The sequence below is a fragment of the Camellia sinensis genome, chromosome 13 (genome assembly GCF_055761805.1).
Source record: "Camellia sinensis isolate YWXY chromosome 13, ASM5576180v1, whole genome shotgun sequence".
NCBI classification, from domain to species: domain Eukaryota; kingdom Viridiplantae; phylum Streptophyta; class Magnoliopsida; order Ericales; family Theaceae; genus Camellia; species Camellia sinensis.
Genome location: NC_138973.1, coordinates 35021833 through 35041998, shown reverse-complemented (window position 1 = coordinate 35041998; position 20166 = coordinate 35021833). Strand labels below are relative to the sequence as shown.

The window sequence follows — 20166 nt, the reverse complement described above, 5'->3', positions numbered from 1 at the left end:
GAGCGTCCTCGAATGCCAACCCTACAGTTACAGAACGAACACACACTAAGTTATACACTTGGGTTTAATAACTTAACCCCTTAGTTGACTCGGTGTGGTTCTACATCAATAACCTCATTAAGATGCCTTAAACTAGGCCTAGGAATGCCTAGGATGAAATGAGGATGCAAAGATGTACTTTAAAACACTTTTCAAAATTTTCAAAAAACATGGGTCTCGCTCGAGCGTAGCTTTCTACGCTCGAGTGGACATGTAGACAAAAGATCTCCGCTCAAGTGTGACTGCAAACTCAGGCAAAAGTACTGGATGCATGCAATTAAGGCTCAACGGGCGCTCGACTTCCGCTCGAGTGTAAGACACAAGTCCTCGCTCGAGCGTGCATTCCCTCGCTCGAGCGAACTGTAAACACATGAAACATACTGGATATACGCATTTCACGCTCGAGCGTTACTTTCCCCGCTCGAGCGGGACGCATATACTCAGAGTGTACGCTCGAGCGTGAAGTCTTACGCTTGAGCGTGGGTCCAAAATCTGGAATTTTCAAATTGAACCTCCAAGCTCAAATTCAACATTTCAAACATCAAATCCGATCCTTTTGGGCTAATTTTCTAAAAAACACTTTAAAACTCATAATATGACATGTTTCAAAGATCAATTTGCAAAATCAAAGCCCAAAGGTAGTTCAATTAAACACAAATCCAAACAAAACTTCATGAACATAATGTATATGTAACATGCAAGTGTTCAATTGAAATCAAAGCTTCAAATACTTGATCAAATGAGTAAATTCACTCAAAAACATGATGAATTCATGGACCATAGCTAGAATAAAGACATGCATGTGAAGAGTTCCATGAACTCAACCTCAAAACTCAACAATGTGTACATGCATGCATGGTCTAGCTCTCAATTCAACATTTTAAACCAATTTTTGACTTAAATCACTAATGTTTTCATGAATCATGCAAGAAACAACTTAAATTCACAATAAAGAAGATGAATCTCCTACCTTAGGTTCTCAATTTCAAGAATGAAAGCTCAATTCGTGCAATTATCCTCCAAATCTTATAATTCTCCAAGTAATTCTCTAGATGAAACAATTCTCTCTTAAGTCTCTCTCTCTCTCTCTCTCTCTCTCTCTCGATTTTGGCCTAGAAAAATGACTGAGATAGTGTATCCAAATTGAAATGAACTAATGGCCTAAAGATGCCCACTCAATGGCAAAAGGGTAATAAACTCATTTAATGTAATTCAACATTATTTAATCCAATTTAATAATACCAAATCAAATTTCAATTAAACATATCATAAAATCACATAAATTCTAATTAACATGAAACACTAATCAATTTCAGATTCGCCCGCCGATAAAGCTTTCAATTCACAGTTCGACACTTAAAACATGAACAGATCAATTAACAGTCAAACAAATAGAAATGCGTTTAAACTAATACACTCAATCAATCAGCTCAGAATGTCAGTCAAATCAGTTACTTAATCATGTTCAGTCACATTTTAGCAGTAATCAGTGGTATTATCAGTAAACAGTGGTGAGGGTTGTCACATCACGCATCCGTCAAAAATGCGGTGGATCGGTTCAGTTCGGTCGGTTTTGACGGATCGGTATATCCGCTGCTTATCCTTAACAACAGGGAATGTAAAAAAATCTTATGAAAATTATAATTTTAGTATTGGAGTGAATGATATCAAATTAAATTTTTACTCAATTTTGATAATTTTTTTTATTCAACGTTGAAGATGCTCTAATGAATTTAAAAGAATGATAAAATAAAAAATTTATGTTATTTCAGTCCTTAATTTTTTAAAATTAACTAATGTTTTGAGATGATGAATAATAGAATACGGGATCCAAATTTTAAGATGAAAATATATATGAAGTTTACCACTCACTAATAGATTTTTTAAAAACCACTAATTTAAAATTCTCTCGAGTAATGGTAGAAATTCACACTTTAGGCTTACAAATTCATTATAATAATATAGTAAAGAAGGTAAATATTATATTATTAAGGTCTCGTTTGAGAACATGTTACTTTAGTAATTTTTTGACTTTTTATAAAAAGATGTGCAGAAAAGTAGAGAGGTGATGTGACTAGTTTTAGTTAACTTTTTGACTTTTTGACTAAAATAGCCACTCTCCAAACGAGGCCTAAGGCCTCGTTTGGGAACAGGCTAATTTAGTAACTTTTTGGTTAATTGGCTAAAAAGGTAGGTAAAAAAAACTTGTATGTTTGGGATGACTTTTTGACTAATCACGAAAAGCTGTGCAAAAAGTAGAGAGAAGTCGTAATTGTTGACTTTTTGGTATGACTAATTGGCTAATTGACTAATTTAGTAACTTTTTGACTTTTTGACTAAAACAGAGCCTTCCCAAACGAGGCCTAAATATGTAATTAATAATATAGTAAAGAAGGTAAATATTATATTATTATGTAATTAATCAAAATTGATACTAAGGCCTTGTTTGGGGTATTTTAAAAAATTGTCACTATCTTATTTAAGTCACATTATTTCTCCTTATCACATCACTTCAAATCCAATCAATATTTTACAAAAAAATAAAATAAAATATATATATATATATTTATTTATATCATCCTAAACCACCCCAAACTCTTACTACCTCGTTATGCGTCAAATTATTGGTCTCAAATATTTTTTATTTTTCGTTTTTAACAAATCCTGACTCGTTAATCGTACCGCTACTACCCGCAGCCAAGTGCAGAGTTTGGCATGTAGATCAGGTTGCAGAGGATTCAAGTCGAATCGACATCGTTTTCATTGGGAAACAGAGAGGAAAGTGCCAAAAAGATGAAAAAGAGGAAAATAGATGGGCCCTCCCAACGTTATAAAGGCTTTGGGGATTGGATTGAATTAAAATAGCCAATTAAAAAATAAATAGGTGTTTAAAAAATTTACAATTAATTTTTTTTTGTTAAAATTTTAATTAATAAAATAAAATATCATATCAAATTTATAATTATTTTTTTTTATAAATATCACATTTAATTATAAAAAATTTAACGCTCTCTTCAAACATAAATATTTTAGCCTATTAAAATAATAAAAAATTAAAATAACCTACTAAAATAATTAATTTTTTAAACGAGACCAAAATAAGTTAAAATAATTAATAAGATAAAATATCACATTTAACTTATAATTATTATTATTTTTTTATAATTATTAAATCAATTAAAAAAATTAATCAACTTTTCAAACATAATTTTTTTAATCAGATTAAAATAGTCAATTTCCTAAACAAATACGCATTTAGGAATTTGGATTTAGACTAAAAAAACTAATAAAAATAAAATAAATTAAAATATTTAATAAAATAAAATAGTACAGCAACGGTGAACAAACTTTAACCACCAACCAATCCTCACACAACACGTACGAAGAAAAACAAACCTTTAATTGGCTCTTGATCAATCTCAACTCACATCTTCGTGACCTTATCACTTTCACAAGTCATTAGGACAGCAGTGGTAGGAGAGAGAAACCTGAACACGGCCACCTATAAAAGCTACACATGTAAAAAGCACTGTCTCTCTACATATCTCACTCTATATATGTAGAGAGAGAAACCATACGGTGAGGACTGATGTCGTTGTTGCAGAGCAAAGTAGTTCTCTGTAAACCCTAGAGAGCTCTGTTTTCTCTCTCATCGTCAAAGCCGCCTCTTTTTCTTGGGCGTGTTCAGATCTGAAGTTGCTGGTACGATCGTTGTTACCTATTCTACACACTCTGTCGTTCTTGTGGATTTTCATGCAAGAGAGAGGTTTGAGGTTGCTTTAGGGTTCATCGATTTCAGTTCTTGTGGTGTGTTTCTTTTTAACTCTTTTTTAGGTCTTTGTGTTCTTTGTATTTGATGATTGAAGGCAAAACTTGTGGCTTTGTGTGTATTTTGAGGGGAATTGAAGCTGAAATGACAACAAAATAGGGGTTTTCATGAACCAAGTGTTGGGGCATTTTTTTTGCATCAGTCTTTGGTGAATTGGGTTGTAATTTATCAGTATCGTGTATGAGTTCTTTGGTGAATTGGTGTAAATTGGGTCGTTGAGAGCTCAAAAGTGGAATAGGAACTCCCAAGAATTGAATTTTTGGTTTATTGAGCTTTGGAAATTTGAAACAAAGGAGATTTGTCTGTGTCCGAGCTGTTAGAATTGAAAAGATCAAATAATTTATACTGATTATTTGCACTGGAGTGGTTAGGGGTACCCGGACGAGGAGACATGTCGTCCCTGAGTCGGGAGCTGGTTTTCTTAATCTTACAGTTCTTAGATGAGGAGAAGTTCAAGGAGACAGTCCATAAGTAAGTTTCTTTCTCTCTCTCTCTCTCTCTCTGTGTGTGTGTGTCTGTGTGTGTGTGTATATTATTATAACTGTGAAGCTTTATTACTCTACTTAAAGAATATAGGAAGGCCAATAGCCCCCTATTCGCTTGGGGTTTAACAGGGAGGAGGTCAGTAATCTGAATTTCCCCACCTGCCGTGTGGGTTTTTTACCCGGCTATTGCCCATTTGGGGAGTTTCTTTTGTAGTAATTATATGTTGTGTTTGATTTTCATTTGTAATTCATTGGCTTCATTGTAATTTGAAGAAAGAATGTAGGAAGTGAAATTGAGAAACAAGATGGCTCAATGGTTCAGCTATTTTTCTTACTTGAAACTGCTATGTGCATGTATTTAGGTTGGAACAAGAGTCTGGTTTCTTCTTCAATATGAAATACTTTGAGGATCAAGTCCAAGCAGGTGAATGGGATGAAGTTGAGCGTTATTTATGTGGCTTCACAAAGGTTGAGGACAACCGGTACTCGATGAAGATTTTCTTTGAATTACGAAAACAAAAGTACTTGGAAGCTCTTGATCAGTGAGTGCATGATGTTATCTGTGGTATCTCTTGGTAGCAATCCCATGTTATTAAGTAACGTTGATCATTAGTTTTTATATCATACTCTGCAGGCATGATCGTGCAAAAGCTGCAGAGATTCTTGTGAAGGATCTCAAGGTGTTTGCTTCTTTCAATGAACTTCTTTTCAAGGAGATCACCCAGCTACTTACACTTGACAATTTTAGGTACTTGCACATATTCAATACCTGATAACATGAGTTCCAATTTGTTATAATAATGCTCTTTCTACTTTTCTTCTTTTGTGTTATTAGGCAGAATGAGCAGCTTTCTAAGTATGGGGACACAAAGTCGGCACGAAATATTATGCTAGTTGAACTTAAGAAGCTTATAGAGGCAAATCCATTATTCCGTGACAAACTTACATTTCCCACATTCAATTCTTCTCGATTGCGGACGTTGATAAATCAGAGGTTACAGTCCACTTATTTACTGCTATTGTTTTTCCTTCAACTTTGATTCTTGTTATATTTTGATGGTTGTTATTACTCGTCACGTTGGAGATAATTTGATTAATGGATTGCAGTTGCATTTGTTAATTGTTTTATGGACTGTTATCTTTTATTAAGTTGTTATTGTCAAATTTTATTTATTAGTTTTTTTTTGAATTTTCAGTCTTAACTGGCAGCATCAACTTTGCAAGAATCCCCGCCCAAACCCTGATATCAAGACACTTTTTACTGATCACACTTGTGCTTCTAGTAACGGAGCCCGTGCTCCTCCACCTACTAATAACCCTCTTGCAGGACCTGTTCCTAGAGCTGGGGTGTTCCCGCCTATTGGAGCCCATATCGTAAGTATAACTGAATTTGCTTACCGTAGTGGACACTTTGCTGCCTTCAAATTGTACTTGGCTCATTCTTTCTTATGTGCAGCCATTCCAGCCAGTTGTTTCTCCAGCTGCAAGTGCCATAGCGGGTTGGATGTCAAATGCTAACCCTTCCATGCCTCATGCTGCCGTTGCACCAGGGCCCCCTGGCCTTGTCCAGCCTCCTGGTGCAGGTTGGTTCTCAATATTTACTGTGGGGGTGGCTGCATTTATAATGAGATATTCAATTGCTTGTTCAGTCTGTTTAACTGTATATTGTGTACTCTGATATCCTCAGCTGCATTCCTGAAACACCCAAGGACTCCTCCAGGTGCTCCTGGGATGGATTATCAGACAGCAGATTCAGAGCATCTGATGAAACGTATTAGATCTGGCCAATCTGACGAGGTGCAAAAAATTGGAAAAGCATATGTGGCCTATTTATTCATTTTTAAAGATTCAATTTAGGAGGTGCTTTATCATTTTTATGCTTGTGTACTGACATGCTCAAATATAATGTTTAGGTGTCCTTTTCTGGTTCAACATTCCCCAACATTTATTCGCCAGATGATCTTCCAAAAACTGTCGTGAGAAATCTTAACCAAGGATCTAGTGTGATGAGCATGGACTTTCATCCACAACAACAAACTTTTCTTCTAGGTTGATACTTGAGTGACCTGTGTTTACACGGCCTAATCTTTCGTATCTATTTAGTAATTATTCTGTTTTGTCTTCTAAAAGAAGATCATTTACCATAACATACATTAGGTAGGGATGTCTGAATCTAGTACTGGTTATGCTATTGCCATGTAGTTGGGACGAATGTTGGTGACATTAGCATTTGGGAAGTTGGATCTCGAGAAAGGTTAGCACATAAACCCTTCAAGGTTTGGGATCTCTCAGCATGTACAATGCCATTGCAGGTACGAATTTCATTGGTATTAGCTGCCTTTGACATGGTGCTTCATACAAGTCTGTGGGTATCTTACCATTTTTATGTAAAAAATTTCATAATTTCTAGACAGCTTTGGTGAAAGATGCCACCATATCTGTCAATCGATGCATTTGGGGCCCAGATGGATCTATACTTGGTACATCTAAATGCTTTATTTTCAAGCACTTGAGTTTTTTTTTTTCCCCTTTAAATTCCTTCTTAGGAATTGTGTTTTATTGCTTATCTTGCATATTCTCTTTCATAGGTGTTGCTTTCTCAAAACACATTGTTCAGATATATACTTACAATCCAGCAGGAGAATTAAGACAGCATTTGGAAGTAAGCTCTGTTATATGTTCAATTTTTTCTAATAATGAGACCAATGTTCAAGTACCTGATGACTTTTCCCCTGTTCCAGATTGATGCTCATGTTGGTGGTGTTAATGATATTGCCTTTGCTCATCCTAATAAGCAACTTTGTATTGTCACATGTGGTGATGACAAGACAATTAAGGTATAATTGCAATAAGATTTTAGGGTGTTTTAAGTTGAGTTTTCTTATGTGTCTCTTTGTGTAATAGGTGTGGGATGCTGTAGCTGGACGCAGGCAGTATATATTTGAAGGCCATGAAGCTCCTGTATATTCTGTCTGCCCCCATTATAAGGAGAATATTCAGGTGAATAATTCTGATACTTGAGAGCCAACTGCTTTTCGTTTCCTTATCACTTCTTTGGTGTCACAAGAATTATTTTTTTCACACGTCTTCGCTGATGTGGTAAAGGAAGGTTCAAAGAGTTTAGTCCCTTGGTAGTTTCACTCGTGATCTATTTTATCTTTGTCTGCAGTTTATTTTTTCCACTGCCATTGATGGGAAAATTAAAGCATGGCTCTATGATTGCTTGGGATCGAGAGTGGATTATGATGCCCCTGGACTTTGGTGCACTGCAATGGCATATAGTGCTGATGGAACCAGGTCTGTCTTTTCTCAAAACCCAGTTCTGGCCAGTGCCTTCTTGTTCCTCTGTCTTCTTCACTTGAATTGAAATAGTGGTGGTTGATTAATTATTATCTAATGTGACATTTCTTTTTATTTTTGTATTGTCACTGGTGGTTTTGTTGTTGTTCTTTGGGTAATTACAATTTTACACTATTTTTGTAATTTATTGTCACTAGTGGCTTTGCTGGCAACCTCCTCCAACCACTGCTGCTGCCGGCGACCTGCTTGGCGGTTTGCAACCCACTCACTCCCACTAGCCTCAACCACCTTTGATCACCAGCAACCACCTGTGGCCACCATCTCCAACAGTCTGCAACTACCTCTGGCCACCTCTTCTCACTTGTTTGTAAACATGTTTTTGAAACATGTGTACCAAACATGTTTTTGTTTTCCTGTTTATGAAAAATAAACGTTAACATGTATAATATTTTTTGTTAAAAAAAAAAAACAACGGCCATATTTGGTTTGTATTTGTGAAAAATTTTGAAAAATAATTTTCTAGAAAGAGTTTACAAAATTTGAAATTTTTTTTGGTTGTATGTTTTAAAAATAGTTTTGGGGTTTTGGGATTTGGGATGATTTAATTTTGGGTAAATTACCAATAGGTCATAATAGTTGGACTTAATTTCCATCAAGTCCTATTGAAAATATTTCCTAATAAAATCGTCGTTAAAAATAATTTTTGTGACATTTTTTGCATGTCGCTAAAAATTGACAATTGGTGATATTTTTATGTAACGGTTTTTATAAATTGTCACTAAAACTTACAATTAGTGATTTTTTTTGTGACGGATTTTTCAAATTGTAGCTGAAAGTTGAAAATTAGTTACTTTTTTTTGTGACGATTTTTTTAAATTGTCGTTAAAACTTATCATTGTGACATTTTTTGTGACAATTTTCAAACTGTCGCTAAAATTTAACAATTAGTGGCGTTTTTTAATATTGTTTGATGAAAAGCACCATTAATTTATCATAGGACCTATTGGACAATAAGTCCACCTATTAGGACCCGCAAATAAGTCCCTTTTATTTATTTTTTGATAGTTGAATAGATGGGTTTGAGAGAAAAAGTGATTGATTGATGTGTAGTAGAGAGAAAAGTGTTTTTTGATTTGTTTTTCAAAAACTTTCAGCAAAACAAATTTTTGAAGTTTTTTCTCAAAAAATTTCTCTGAAGAGGCAAACCAAACAAAGCCAATAATTTGTAAACGTTACCAAATGGCATCTTAACGTTGCTTTGCTTTCAAGTGGAGCCTCAAAGTACACCCAAATTGATTAAGGACATTTGGCAAGATTGGAGCCATGTCTGGCGAGCAATTCGAATAAGCAATGAATAGCAAATGCAATAGTGACATCAAAGAAAAACCCCATTTCTGATAATTGGCCGTGTGATAACCAACATGGGATACTAGTATACTGCTTCTAAAACGGAGGGTACTTTTGTTATTGACTGAATGTTTTTACAAATGAAATGCTTTATACTTTTCCTTCCAATGTTTATATAAGGGGAATTTTGGTAACGAAAAATAGGGTTACTCGTGAATGGTGCTGAGCTAATTGTTCTTTAATTTTGGTGGGCATTGCTCTTATTTTATTTTATTTTATTTATTTATTTTTCCTTTCAAAAAAGGTTAGCAAATCCCCATTGCTAAAGACCTGAAGGGTGTTTGTGTAATTGGCCTCTGTATCATTCTTCTTGTGGTTGTTGTGATGATGATGATAATAGTTATAACACATAGGAAATGCCTTTGCTGTTAATATTACCCATCATGATACTTATAGTAAATGTCTTAACTTTTTCAGACTTTTCTCTTGTGGAACAAGCAAAGAGGGTGAATCCCACCTGGTTGAGTGGAATGAGAGTGAAGGAGCCATTAAGAGGACATATTCTGGTTTTAGAAAGCGCTCTTCAGGTGTCGTGCAGTTCGACACAACAAAGAACCGTTTCTTAGCTGCTGGTGATGAATTCCAGATAAAGTTTTGGGATATGGACAGTACCAACATACTAACAATTACTGATGCAGACGGTGGATTGCCTGTTAGTTTTCTTTTGCACATCATTTATTGTGTTTTGCACATCACGTTAACTTGAATAATAACTCTTGTTGCTATTTGATGTTGGGGTTCCTCGCAGGCAAGCCCTAGACTAAAATTTAACAAGGAAGGTTCATTGATGGCTGTTACAACTAGTGATAGCGGAATCAAGATTTTAGCAAATATTGATGGGCAGCGCATGCTGAGGATGCTTGAGAGCAGGGCATTTGAGGGGTCTCGAAGCCTTTCTGAAGCTGTCAACGTTAAAGTAATTTTACTAGTTTGTTTTAATTATTTTTTAATAGTATTATACCATGCATGAATTTGGTTTTAATTTTAATTTTTGTAACTTTCTCTGCAGCCTCCGATAGCTGGTGCATTAGGCCCCATTACCAATCTTTCTGGCTCTGCAGTTCCAACCCCAGAACGTTCTGATAGAATCCAACCTCCCGTGTCCATTGGCACTCTTGTAATCTGTTACATTTTTTTGTTCATTATTAGATTTTGTCATCTCAATACTTTCTTAGCTTATATTGTTTGATAAAATTGTAGGCTGCTGTTGAAAGCAGCAGGGCTGCTGATATTAAACCACGGATTTTGGATAATGTTGGCAAAGTTAAAAGCTGGAAAATCCCTGATATAGTTGACTCGGCTCAACTAAAGGCTTTACGATTGCCTGACCCTTTGACAGTAAGCAAGGTATGTTCTATAAAGTTACCTGTATAGAGCTGATTCATCCAAATATGCAGTTCAATTTCTTTGACAGACTACTGAATATGAATGAGAAAAATCTTACATTTGTCTTGTGATTTTTGTAATTCTTCTAGTTTTATGCAAAATGCTGTGTCCATTTCCATCATGCCATGCTTACGGTGTCTTGTCTATTGAGGCATTCATCTCATTGTTTGTGTATATATATGTATATTTAAAATTACTCATCATTGTGGTTAGTTTTTTCTGTAGTCATCCTTAACTAGCTTGAACTAAGTGCAATGTATCATGTGTTGTGGACCACAGGTTGTGCGACTGCTCTACACTAATTCTGGGCTAGCCTTGCTTGCACTTGCCTCCAATGCTGTTCATAAGCTCTGGAAATGGCAGCGTACTGACCGCAATCCATCTGGAAAAGTTAGTATTTGAACGTATATACATTTCAATAACTTCATTTTTAAATATGGGTTTTAGTTGATCCATTTTTTTGATTGCTTTTCTCCATATTCTTTCAGTCTACTGCATCTATTGTGCCACAGTTGTGGCAGCCTTCAACTGGGGCTCTTATGACTAATGATTCCAGTGACACTAAACCAGCTGAAGAGTCAGCAGCATGCATTGCATTATCTAAAAATGATTCTTATGTCATGTCTGCCTCGGGTGGGAAGGTCTCTTTGTTCAACATGATGACATTTAAGGTTAGCTATCCTTATTAGTGAGAGTATCTTAGAGTTTGTTCTCCACTGTTGCTTGGTTCCAGATTGCTGCTGGCTCTGCTACTTTTGATTGTTGATGTGTTACTAAATGAAATCAGTAATTTCTGATCAGGTTATGACAACTTTCATGGCTCCACCTCCTGCAGCAACCTACTTGGCATTCCATCCGCAAGACAACAATATAATTGCCATAGGAATGGAGGATTCTACCATTCAGATATACAATGTTCGGGTTGATGAGGTGAAACACCCATCTTTAACAAGTCAAGGAGCTAACAATTGTACCTGCATTAAAGGATTACAATCAGATGTTGCATGTGCTGATACTGGCCATAGTCGTATCATTACTGCCTTTTTTCTTTTCTTTTTTTACAGTTGAAATAATAATATACAACACTAGGATATGCGGTGGCAAGGTTGTGGGGATGGAATTTGGCTTTGGTTTGGAATTATTTGACTTCTTACTTTTTCACTGCCATATAATTTGTCATGCAGTTTGTGAATATCAACCATCAGCTGTGTGTTTTTATTTAAAATGTAATTTGGTGATTAAGCGTAATTGGGTTTTGAAGATCAGTGATTGCTTGAGGACAATATTACCCTTTTTAATTTACTTTTGACACCTTTGCAGGTAAAAACCAAGCTCAACGGTCACCAGAAACGAATCACAGGGCTTGCATTTTCCAAGAATCTGAATGTTCTGGTATCATCTGGGGCTGATGCGCAGGCAAGTGCTAGATTCAATAAGATTTCTTTTTTCCTTGCAAATTTATGCCTTTGTCTGGAATCATTTCTGTGAATTACCTAAGATGAAACACCATATTTTATTGGAAGAGGGGAAAATGATTAGTGTATTTTATTTTTCTGGTTATTTTGCATGATGCTGCACCACCTACATTATTACATTACAATATTTGATGCTTGATTTGAATTGCAGCTATGTGTCTGGAACATTGATGGATGGGAGAAGAGGAAAGCAATGCCCATACAAGTACCAACTGGCCACCAATCTCCCCTGGTTGGAGAAACTAAAGTTCAGTTCAATAAGGATCAAACCCATCTGTTAGTGGTCCATGAAAGCCAAATTGCTATTTACGATAGCCAGCTCGAGTTGTTGAGATCAGTAAGTTTGCCTCATTGTTTTTATGTTCATGGAGTTTGTATATCAGTTTTACTCTGCTTTATTGAATTCACAATTATAGATCTATTTACTTGACAATTTGCTAAACACTTGATGGTAATTGATTATCAATTAATAAATCTATAACTAGATCTCAACCGAATTGCATGTAATTAACCCAATTCATCATACAAAGGCACAAATTTAACGTGGGACAATTTTAATTGGTGAGCCTCTAGTTGAGATGGAAAACCATGTGCTCGAGGCTGGAAAATTAATCCACTATATAGTATGAGTAATTACCCAAGTATCTTACAATTCACTAGTGAATCCACACTCCCCAGACTTAAGATGCTCAAGCTAAATCCACGGTAATCACTCTCTCGGGATCGATACCCAACATGCCGAATCCATGATGTTAGAATAGTTATATTGAATATATGTTTGTAGGTTCTTAAAATAAACCTAAAACCATCAACATATTTATAAAACACACCACACCACCTTAAAATACGACTATCGTACCCTCAACTTATCAGAAAAATAACATATAATATATAACTATTATAATAGTCACCAATTTTTTCAAAAGCCTAAGCTATTAGGAAATGGGTCGAACATTGTATATCAAGCTATCTAACACCCTCCCTCACTTGCACCCCATCTTGCACGTGGAGAGACTAATAGAGAACCAAATAGAAGGAGAAGTAAACAACCAAGGAGAGGAAGAAACCAAATGGGAGCAGAATACCAAATGCCAATGGAGAGACTTGAACCCATGACCTCTCTCAACCATGGCTTTGATACCATGTTAAGCCACTAATTTTTTCCAAATGCCTAAGCTATTGGGAAATGGGTCCAACAATGTATATGAAGCTATCTAATAGTTCTGGCTGGTGCAGTCCGAGAGAGGTGTTTGCTTGGGTGGTGTCGTAGATTAAGGAGGTAAGTTCTTTATTTGGGGTATCATTTGTTGGGCATGAGGAAGAAGCAATGAGGCTGTTTTTGGCCATAGAGGCATCGTGGAGGGGGAGTGCTCCTGTGGGTAAACAGATACAGGTTGTTGGGCAAAAGGGAAAGGGTGCTAGAGAGCTGCGGAACTTACAGTGCACTGTTAATTATGATAGGTGGTCACAAGAAGGCGGTAGGACCGTGAGGAAGGAGTGTGCTAGCCATTCACTGTTGCCATGTGGTTAAAATTTTTATCTTGGAATGTGCGTGGACTGAATGACAGGGGAAAGAGGGTGACGGTCCGAGTGGTATTGAGGAAAGTGAAAGCGGATGTTGTATGTTTTCAGGAGACTAAAATGGAACATAGATCGGGAGATGGTTAGGGAGGTGTGGGGGGGTTGGTTTGTGGATTGGACATACTTGCCAGCTGTTGGGGTGATCGGGGGGATTCTAGTATGTTGGGATCGGAGGGTCGTGGTAAAAGAGGACAATGAGATGGGTGGTTTTTCGTTGCATTGGGGATGACTTCCGTTGGCTGTTTATGGGAGTGTATGGGCTAGTGAAGGGGTCAGAGTGGGCTTTCTTTTGGGAAGAATTACTGAGTGTTGCTTTTCGGTGGTCGGCACCATAGTGTGTAAGGGGGATTTCAATGTGGTGCGTCATTCGGAGGACAAGTTGGGTTTGGGCCCAGCAGGGGGATCTATGTGGGATTTCTCTTCGTTGATTGATGACCTAGAGTTGATTGATTTGCTTGGTTTGGAGGCCGTGTGTTTTCGCGTCTTGATCTTTTTTGATTTTTGGAGATCGGGAAGAGCACTTTTCTCGAGTGGGTCAGCAAAGATTGGAGCGTCCTGTTTCTGATCATTGGCTGGTGCTGTTGGATAGTGGTAGGATTCGGAGTGGTCCGATGCCATTTCGGTTTGAAAATATGTGGTTGCAGTTAGCAGGGTTTGTGGATATAGTTTGGTCGTGGTGGGAAGGTTATGACGTGATGGGAGATCCCAGCAGCAGGTTGGCTTAGAAATTAAGGCTCTGTTTGGTAGAGTTTTTGAAATGTAATTTTACCCCTTAGTTTGAGTGTGTTGTTTGGTTGCAGCTTTAGAAAATTAATTTCACACTCACTTTTCAAAACATTCACTTTTCAATATTATGTCACATCACTCAATTCAAACTCTTTTTAAAACTCATAACTAAACAAATTTTCACACTCAAATCATAATTCAAAAACTCACAAACTCAAAATACAACGCTATTCTCAAATCATAATTTTAAAACTCTACCAAACACAACCTAAAGCTTCTAAAGGCGGGCTTGTGGAGGTGGAATAAGGAGGTGTTTGGTCAGTTGGAAACTCAGAAGACTAATCTTTTGTCGGTATTGCAAGGATTGGATGAAAAGAAAGCTGAAGGAAGCTTGATTGACGAGGATTTGGTGGCCTGTGGGGGGGTGAGAAAGGAGTATGGCCAGGTGGCTCACATGGAGGAGGTTAGCAATCGACAAAGATTGAGATGTTTGTGGTTGAAAGATGGGGAGCAAAATACAAAAAAATTTCATTGTATGACAAATGCTCATTGTCGGGTGAATCAGATTGGGAAGATGCGGGTTAACGGTGTGTTGTTATCATCAGAGGAGGAGGTGCTGAAGGGCATAGTGAGCTTCTATCAACACTTGTTTTGGGGAAAAGATGAGACTTGGAGGCTGGTGTTGGATGGTGTTCAGTTTGATGCTATTTCAGAGGCGGATAGACAGATGCTAGAGAGGCCATTTTCAGAGGAGGAGGTTTTAGTGGCCTTGCAGAAAATGTCTGGGGACAAGGCTTCGGGTTTGGATGGTTTTACTATGCTTTTCTTCCAGCAGTGTTAGGAAGTGGTAAAGATAGATGTGTTAGCTTTGTTTGCTCAGTTTTATCAGATAGGGTAGTTCGAAAGGAGTCTTAATGCCACTTTCATAGCTTTAATTCCAAAGACAAGAGAGGCGAAGGATATTAGGGATTTTCGACCCATCAGCCTGTTGGGAAGTGTGTACAAGCTTCTGGCGAAAGTTTTGGCTAACAGATTGCGAGGTGTCTTGGAGGGGTTAGTGTCAGAGTCTCAGAATGCTTTGTGGTTGGACGTCAGATTTTGGATGTTGTGTTGGTAGCAAATGAGTGTGTTGACTCGCGGATTCGGCGGGGGCAAGCTGGCATTATTTGCAAGTTAGACATTGAGAAGGCGTATGATAACGTGAACTAGCGGCTTTTGATGTATATATTGGAGAGTGTGGGGTTTGGGGAATTGTGGAGGCAGTGGATTCAGTTTTGCATATCGACGGTTAGGATGTCTATCCTAGTGAATGAGATGCCAGCAGGATTTTTCCCGACGTATAGGGGTTTGCGGCAGGGAGATCCTTTGTCTCCATTATTGTTTATTTTGATTATGGAGGCTTTGGGGCGCTTGTTATCCAATGTTGTTCAGAGGGGTCTGTTGACGGGCTTCAAGGTGGGCATGGATCAGAATACCAGCTTAGTGGTGTCTCATTTGTTTTATGCGGATGATGCTCTTATGTTTTGTGGAGCGGAGGATGGTAATGTTGGCTATTTGAGGTGTGCTCTTCTTTGTTTTAAGGCGGTCTCGGGGCTTCAGGTGAATCTGGGGAAGTCAGAGATGATTCCGGTTGGTGAAGTGGCACGGCTATCAATATTGGTTGCTATTTTGGGATGCAAGATGGTGGCTTTGCCCACAACTTATTTGGCGTTACCTTTGGGTGCTTCTTTTAAGGCAAAAGGGGCGTGGGATAGGGTGGTGGACAGGGTGCAACACCGCTTGGCAGGATGGAAGCGACAATATCTATCAAGAGGGGGGGGGGGGGGTGGTTGAGTCACACTAATTAAGAGTGTCCTCTCGAGAATTCCGACTTATTTCATGTCATTCCTGTGTTTGTTGCAAAGAGGTTGGAGAAGTTACAGAGGGATTTCTTATGGGGTGGAGGGTCTGAGTCTTTCCATTATCATTTCGTAGCTTGGGATCACATTTGTTCTCCTAAGGTGATGGGAGGGTTGGGGATTCGGAGTTTGGTTTCGTTTAATTTGGCTCTTTTGGGGAAGTGGTTATGGCGGTTTGAGGTAGAGAGGGAGAGGTTGTGGCGGAAGGTGGTACGGGCTAAATATGGGTTGGGATGGGGGGAATTGGAGTACGGAGGAGGTTAGACAGTTGTATGGGCGTAGTTTGTGGAAAGGTATTTGGTTGGGCCGAGAGAGTTTTGAAAGAGAGCAAGTTTTAGGGTAGAGGTGGGGACCAGCTTTGGTTTTGGCAGGATAGGTGGTGTGGCGAGTCCCCATTGGATGTGATGTTCTCGTTGATTTTTCGTATTGTGATTGATCGGGAGGCGACAGTGGATTCTTATGCCCAGGTGCAAGGCCAGGTGGTGGTGTGGAATGTTGGATTGTGTCGTGAAGTGCAGGATTGGGAGGCGGGACAATTGTTAGATCTGTTGGGCTTTTTGTACGGTCTTCGGTTTGGAGAGGTTGGAGAGGATTCTATGAGGTGGGAATGTCCGAAGTCTAAAGGGGTATTTTCTGTTTCTTCTTTTTACTATAGGCTTATGGGAGGGGATGGGGTGCCATTCCCATGGAAAGAGTGTTTGGGTGGTGGGTTGTCCGTCCAAAGTCGCTTTCTTTGTGTGGACAACAGCATTAGGACGCATTTTGACGATTGATAACTTGATCCATCGTGGGCATATTTTGGTGAATTGGTGTTGCATGTGTTGTGGAGCTATGGAAACTATGGACCATTTGCTTATTTGCTATCCGGTTGTTTCACGCCTTTGGATGTCTATAGTTGTTGTCTATAGTTGTTTCGCGCCTTTGGATGTCTATAGTTGTTGTCTTTGGGTTGGCTTGGGTTCAACCAGGGACAGTGAGGGCTGTGTTACAAAGCTGGGTTGGGCGGAAGGGTTGGGAAGAGAAGGCGGAAGACATGGATAATGGCTGGTCATTGTCTTATGTGGCTAGTTTGGTTGGAGCGTAATAGGAGGGTATTCTTGGGGGAGTTGCGCACAGTGGCCTGGTTGGAGCGGCATTTGTTCATTGTGTTGCACAGTTGGATATCAGTGACAGTGGACTCGGATGTTTTGTCTTTTGTTGATTTTGTAGAGGACTTGATTCAGTAGTAGTCTTCATTGCTCTTTGCCTCGATGTTTAGTGCAGTTTTGGTTTTTGTTGCTTATAGCTGTTAGGCTAGTTTTTGTGTTCTTTGCATCGACTGGATGCTTTCTCAATAAAAAGTTTGCTTATTTACCAAAAAAAAAACAGGTCTGGATGGTGCATCCTTATTTTCTTCTGATCTTGTCACAAATCTGAATTCAGACTGTCTTTCATACCTTAAACTAACCAAAACCTAGTTGCTAAACTGCTTTGACATCTTACTAGAGCCAAAACTAGAGTTATGTTTCTCCATAGTTACTGGTTAGTTCACATGTTTCTTCTAGTGAATGAACTTAAAATTAGATGTACCTTCGACCCAAGATGGAATAAAACTCCCAACAAGAATCTGTCAATTTTTTACCTAGCCTGGACAAATGTAAGCATCCCCATGACACATCCGCAAACCATCTCATTAGGGACACATTGCATTGTCATAAGCATATATTTATTCCGTATAGAAATGCCTCACAAAATGGCCTTTGACCTCTCTGTTTAGGTGCACTGTGATCTCATAGAAGCAAAATTGTTGCCAAAGAAGGGGCAGAAACAAACAGAAAAAAAGATAATGAGGAAATAGAAAGCAGAGGGTAGTTAGATACTCTTGTTATATATTTATTTAGCTATAAAGAAATTTGAGTATTATCATTTTTTGAGGGAGTGTCACATTTGATCAGGCATTTTTAGTTTCCTTGTAATCTGGTATGAAATTTTGTGGCAGCTTAGTATATGTGGGTGTATAAAGGGGGTGTAATTTTTTGATATATTTAGGGAGGTTTTGAATCTTGAATGATAATTCAGGTGGGTGCTATTTCATCATTTCAACATCTGCAGTGGCTGTTTTTTAATTTTTTATTTTTGATCATGGGATGTTGAGCTGTTGTTAGGTATCTATTGTCTTCATGTTTGAGCCAAAAGTAGAATATTGGTCGGTTGGTTGTCTTTTTCATCTGCTGTCAGTCTGCATGATATTACCAATCTCAGCTGCTCTATCGCCAGATTCATCTGCATGTCTCTTGCAGTCTGACTACATTTCAAGCACAATTTACATGATGACTACGTGGAGACAATTCATCTATATATATATTTCGATTCTAGTGTTAGTCTATTTTCTTTTGATTTTGTCAACCAATGACCAGTAAACCTTCTTGCAGTGGTATCCAAGGGACTCACTTTCTGCTGCCATTTCAAGTGCAATATACTCATGTGATGGTCTGCTGATCTTCACTGGATTTTGTGATGGTGCTATTGGAGTTTTTGATGCAGACAGTCTCAGGCTTCGATGTCGGATAGCACCATCTGCTTATATATCTTCTTCCATTGCCAGGTATGCCTACCTGGAAATACTCTCTACCTTTTTAATGCCAAATGGATCTGTATACTTCTAAAATTTTGATTTTTTCCTCTCCTTTTTCTTCAATCCAACAGGCTATTGAAATTTAAAATTCATCATGGTTTTTGGTATAATGGAGACAATTAAGAGAAACTTGCCATAAAGAATTTCTTTTCCCACTTTCCTTTTCCCTTTTCTGTTTTGTTTTGGATGCTGCTTGAGGGTCATCACAAAAGTTTACTGAGTGTGCCAATACCAGACTTTCACCTAGACTTACCTTAGAAGATTGATTGTTGATTTCAACATGTATGCAATATATATTGATAGATTAAAATTTAAAATTTAAAAAAAAAAAAATCCTTCGTGGTAAACGAAATAAGAATAAATTACAAGCCTCCAAAATCATCCTAAAATGCCTTGAGATACTTGAAACTGAATTTTTTCTGATTTTGACTTGTTGGGCAACTTTGGGACATCATTTATTGGTGAGTTTGTTCTTATCAAATTTTATGTGAGGGTGTCTTATAATTTATATTTCCTTTAAAAAAGTTTTACAGCATAGTTGGGTGAGTTTGACTCTACTGGTAAAAGTACCTAAATTTGAAAAAACTGTATTTTACTTTGTTCCATTTCGCAAGTGATGCAATGCAATATTCGAGGCTCGATTAATCAAATTTTAACGATGGGTATTAATTCTACAGCAGCAACGGCAGTTCCTTTCCTGTGGTGATTGCAGCACATCCATCTGAACCTAACCAAATTGCTCTTGGAATGAGCGACGGCGCAGTCCATGTGATCGAGCCTTCTGATGCAGAGCCAAAGTGGGGCAGCTCAGTGCCTCAAGAAAATGGGGCTTTACCTTCCGTCGCCTCAAATTCTGCCTTGAATAATAGTCAGCCATCTGAAACCCCTTCTAGGTGACCCTTATAAGACAGGATTATTCTTGATGAAGCTATGGCACTCACACGCGTACTTTTTTTTGCAATCATTAACCGGTTGTAAATCTATATATATATATATATACATATCGCCTCATTTGTTTTTGACAAAAATTCAGAGGCAAAGTCTACACATTGTTGGTCAATCACAAATTTGGGTGATGAGGCCATTTTTTGCCTTACAAGTTATGTAATGCATTTAGATTGCATGAGTCTATTTGTGAGAGTGATTTTATGTTGTTGTATTCATGTACAGGTTCAACTACTGGTAAAGATTGTCGTTTATTCCTCAGGAAATGAAAGATGATTCTGACTATATTTGTGGCTTGTTTTTAGTAGTTATTATGAATTTACCTGTGGAGTTTTGTCACCACTTGGGTGTTCTTGTTATTGTTGATAAGCTCAAATATATCAGAATTTGTGTTACCTAGAGTGGTGTTGATTTGATGAAAACTGGCTAAATTTATGGACCAAGTTTATTTAGGAATGCTGATGTATTGAATACTTCGAGG

The 20166-nt window shown here is 37.8% G+C and overlaps 1 protein-coding gene across 4 annotated transcripts; it reads left to right on the top strand.

Moving 5' to 3' along the window:
* Positions 1-3454: 3454 nt before the first annotated feature.
* LOC114304509 (protein TOPLESS-RELATED PROTEIN 2) lies at positions 3455-19970 on the top strand. Of its 4 annotated transcripts, none has more exons than XM_082901930.1 (25): positions 3455-4339; positions 4716-4895; positions 4988-5101; positions 5189-5347; positions 5550-5727; positions 5810-5936; positions 6041-6150; positions 6267-6402; positions 6556-6665; positions 6764-6833; positions 6942-7015; positions 7095-7190; positions 7258-7353; positions 7523-7650; positions 9478-9712; positions 9809-9976; positions 10070-10177; positions 10261-10407; positions 10726-10836; positions 10935-11117; positions 11248-11376; positions 11767-11862; positions 12073-12258; positions 18538-18710; positions 19418-19970. In XM_082901930.1, the coding sequence occupies exons 1-25, from the start codon at positions 4260-4262 to the stop codon at positions 19635-19637; spliced, it is 3414 nt and encodes a 1137-aa protein (XP_082758056.1). In that variant the 5' UTR covers positions 3455-4259; the 3' UTR covers positions 19638-19970. The 4 variants fall into 4 exon arrangements, with proteins under 4 accessions (XP_082758056.1, XP_082758057.1, XP_082758058.1 ...); XM_082901931.1 differs by having other exon boundaries at positions 3466-4339; positions 19421-19970; XM_082901932.1 differs by having other exon boundaries at positions 3468-4339; positions 6764-7015; positions 19421-19970.
* The last annotated feature ends 196 nt before the right edge of the window (positions 19971-20166 follow it).

Excerpts from the sequence above, each read along its gene's own strand:
- LOC114304509 (XM_082901929.1), top strand. The coding sequence starts at position 4,260 with ATGTCGTCCCTGAGTCGGGAGCTGGTTTTCTTAATCTTACAGTTCTTA. Across the intron at positions 5,728-5,809 it reads CGCCTATTGGAGCCCATATC|CCATTCCAGCCAGTTGTTTC; the intron begins GTAAGTATAACT and ends TCTTATGTGCAG. Across the intron at positions 6,666-6,763 it reads CATGTACAATGCCATTGCAG|ACAGCTTTGGTGAAAGATGC; the intron begins GTACGAATTTCA and ends CATAATTTCTAG.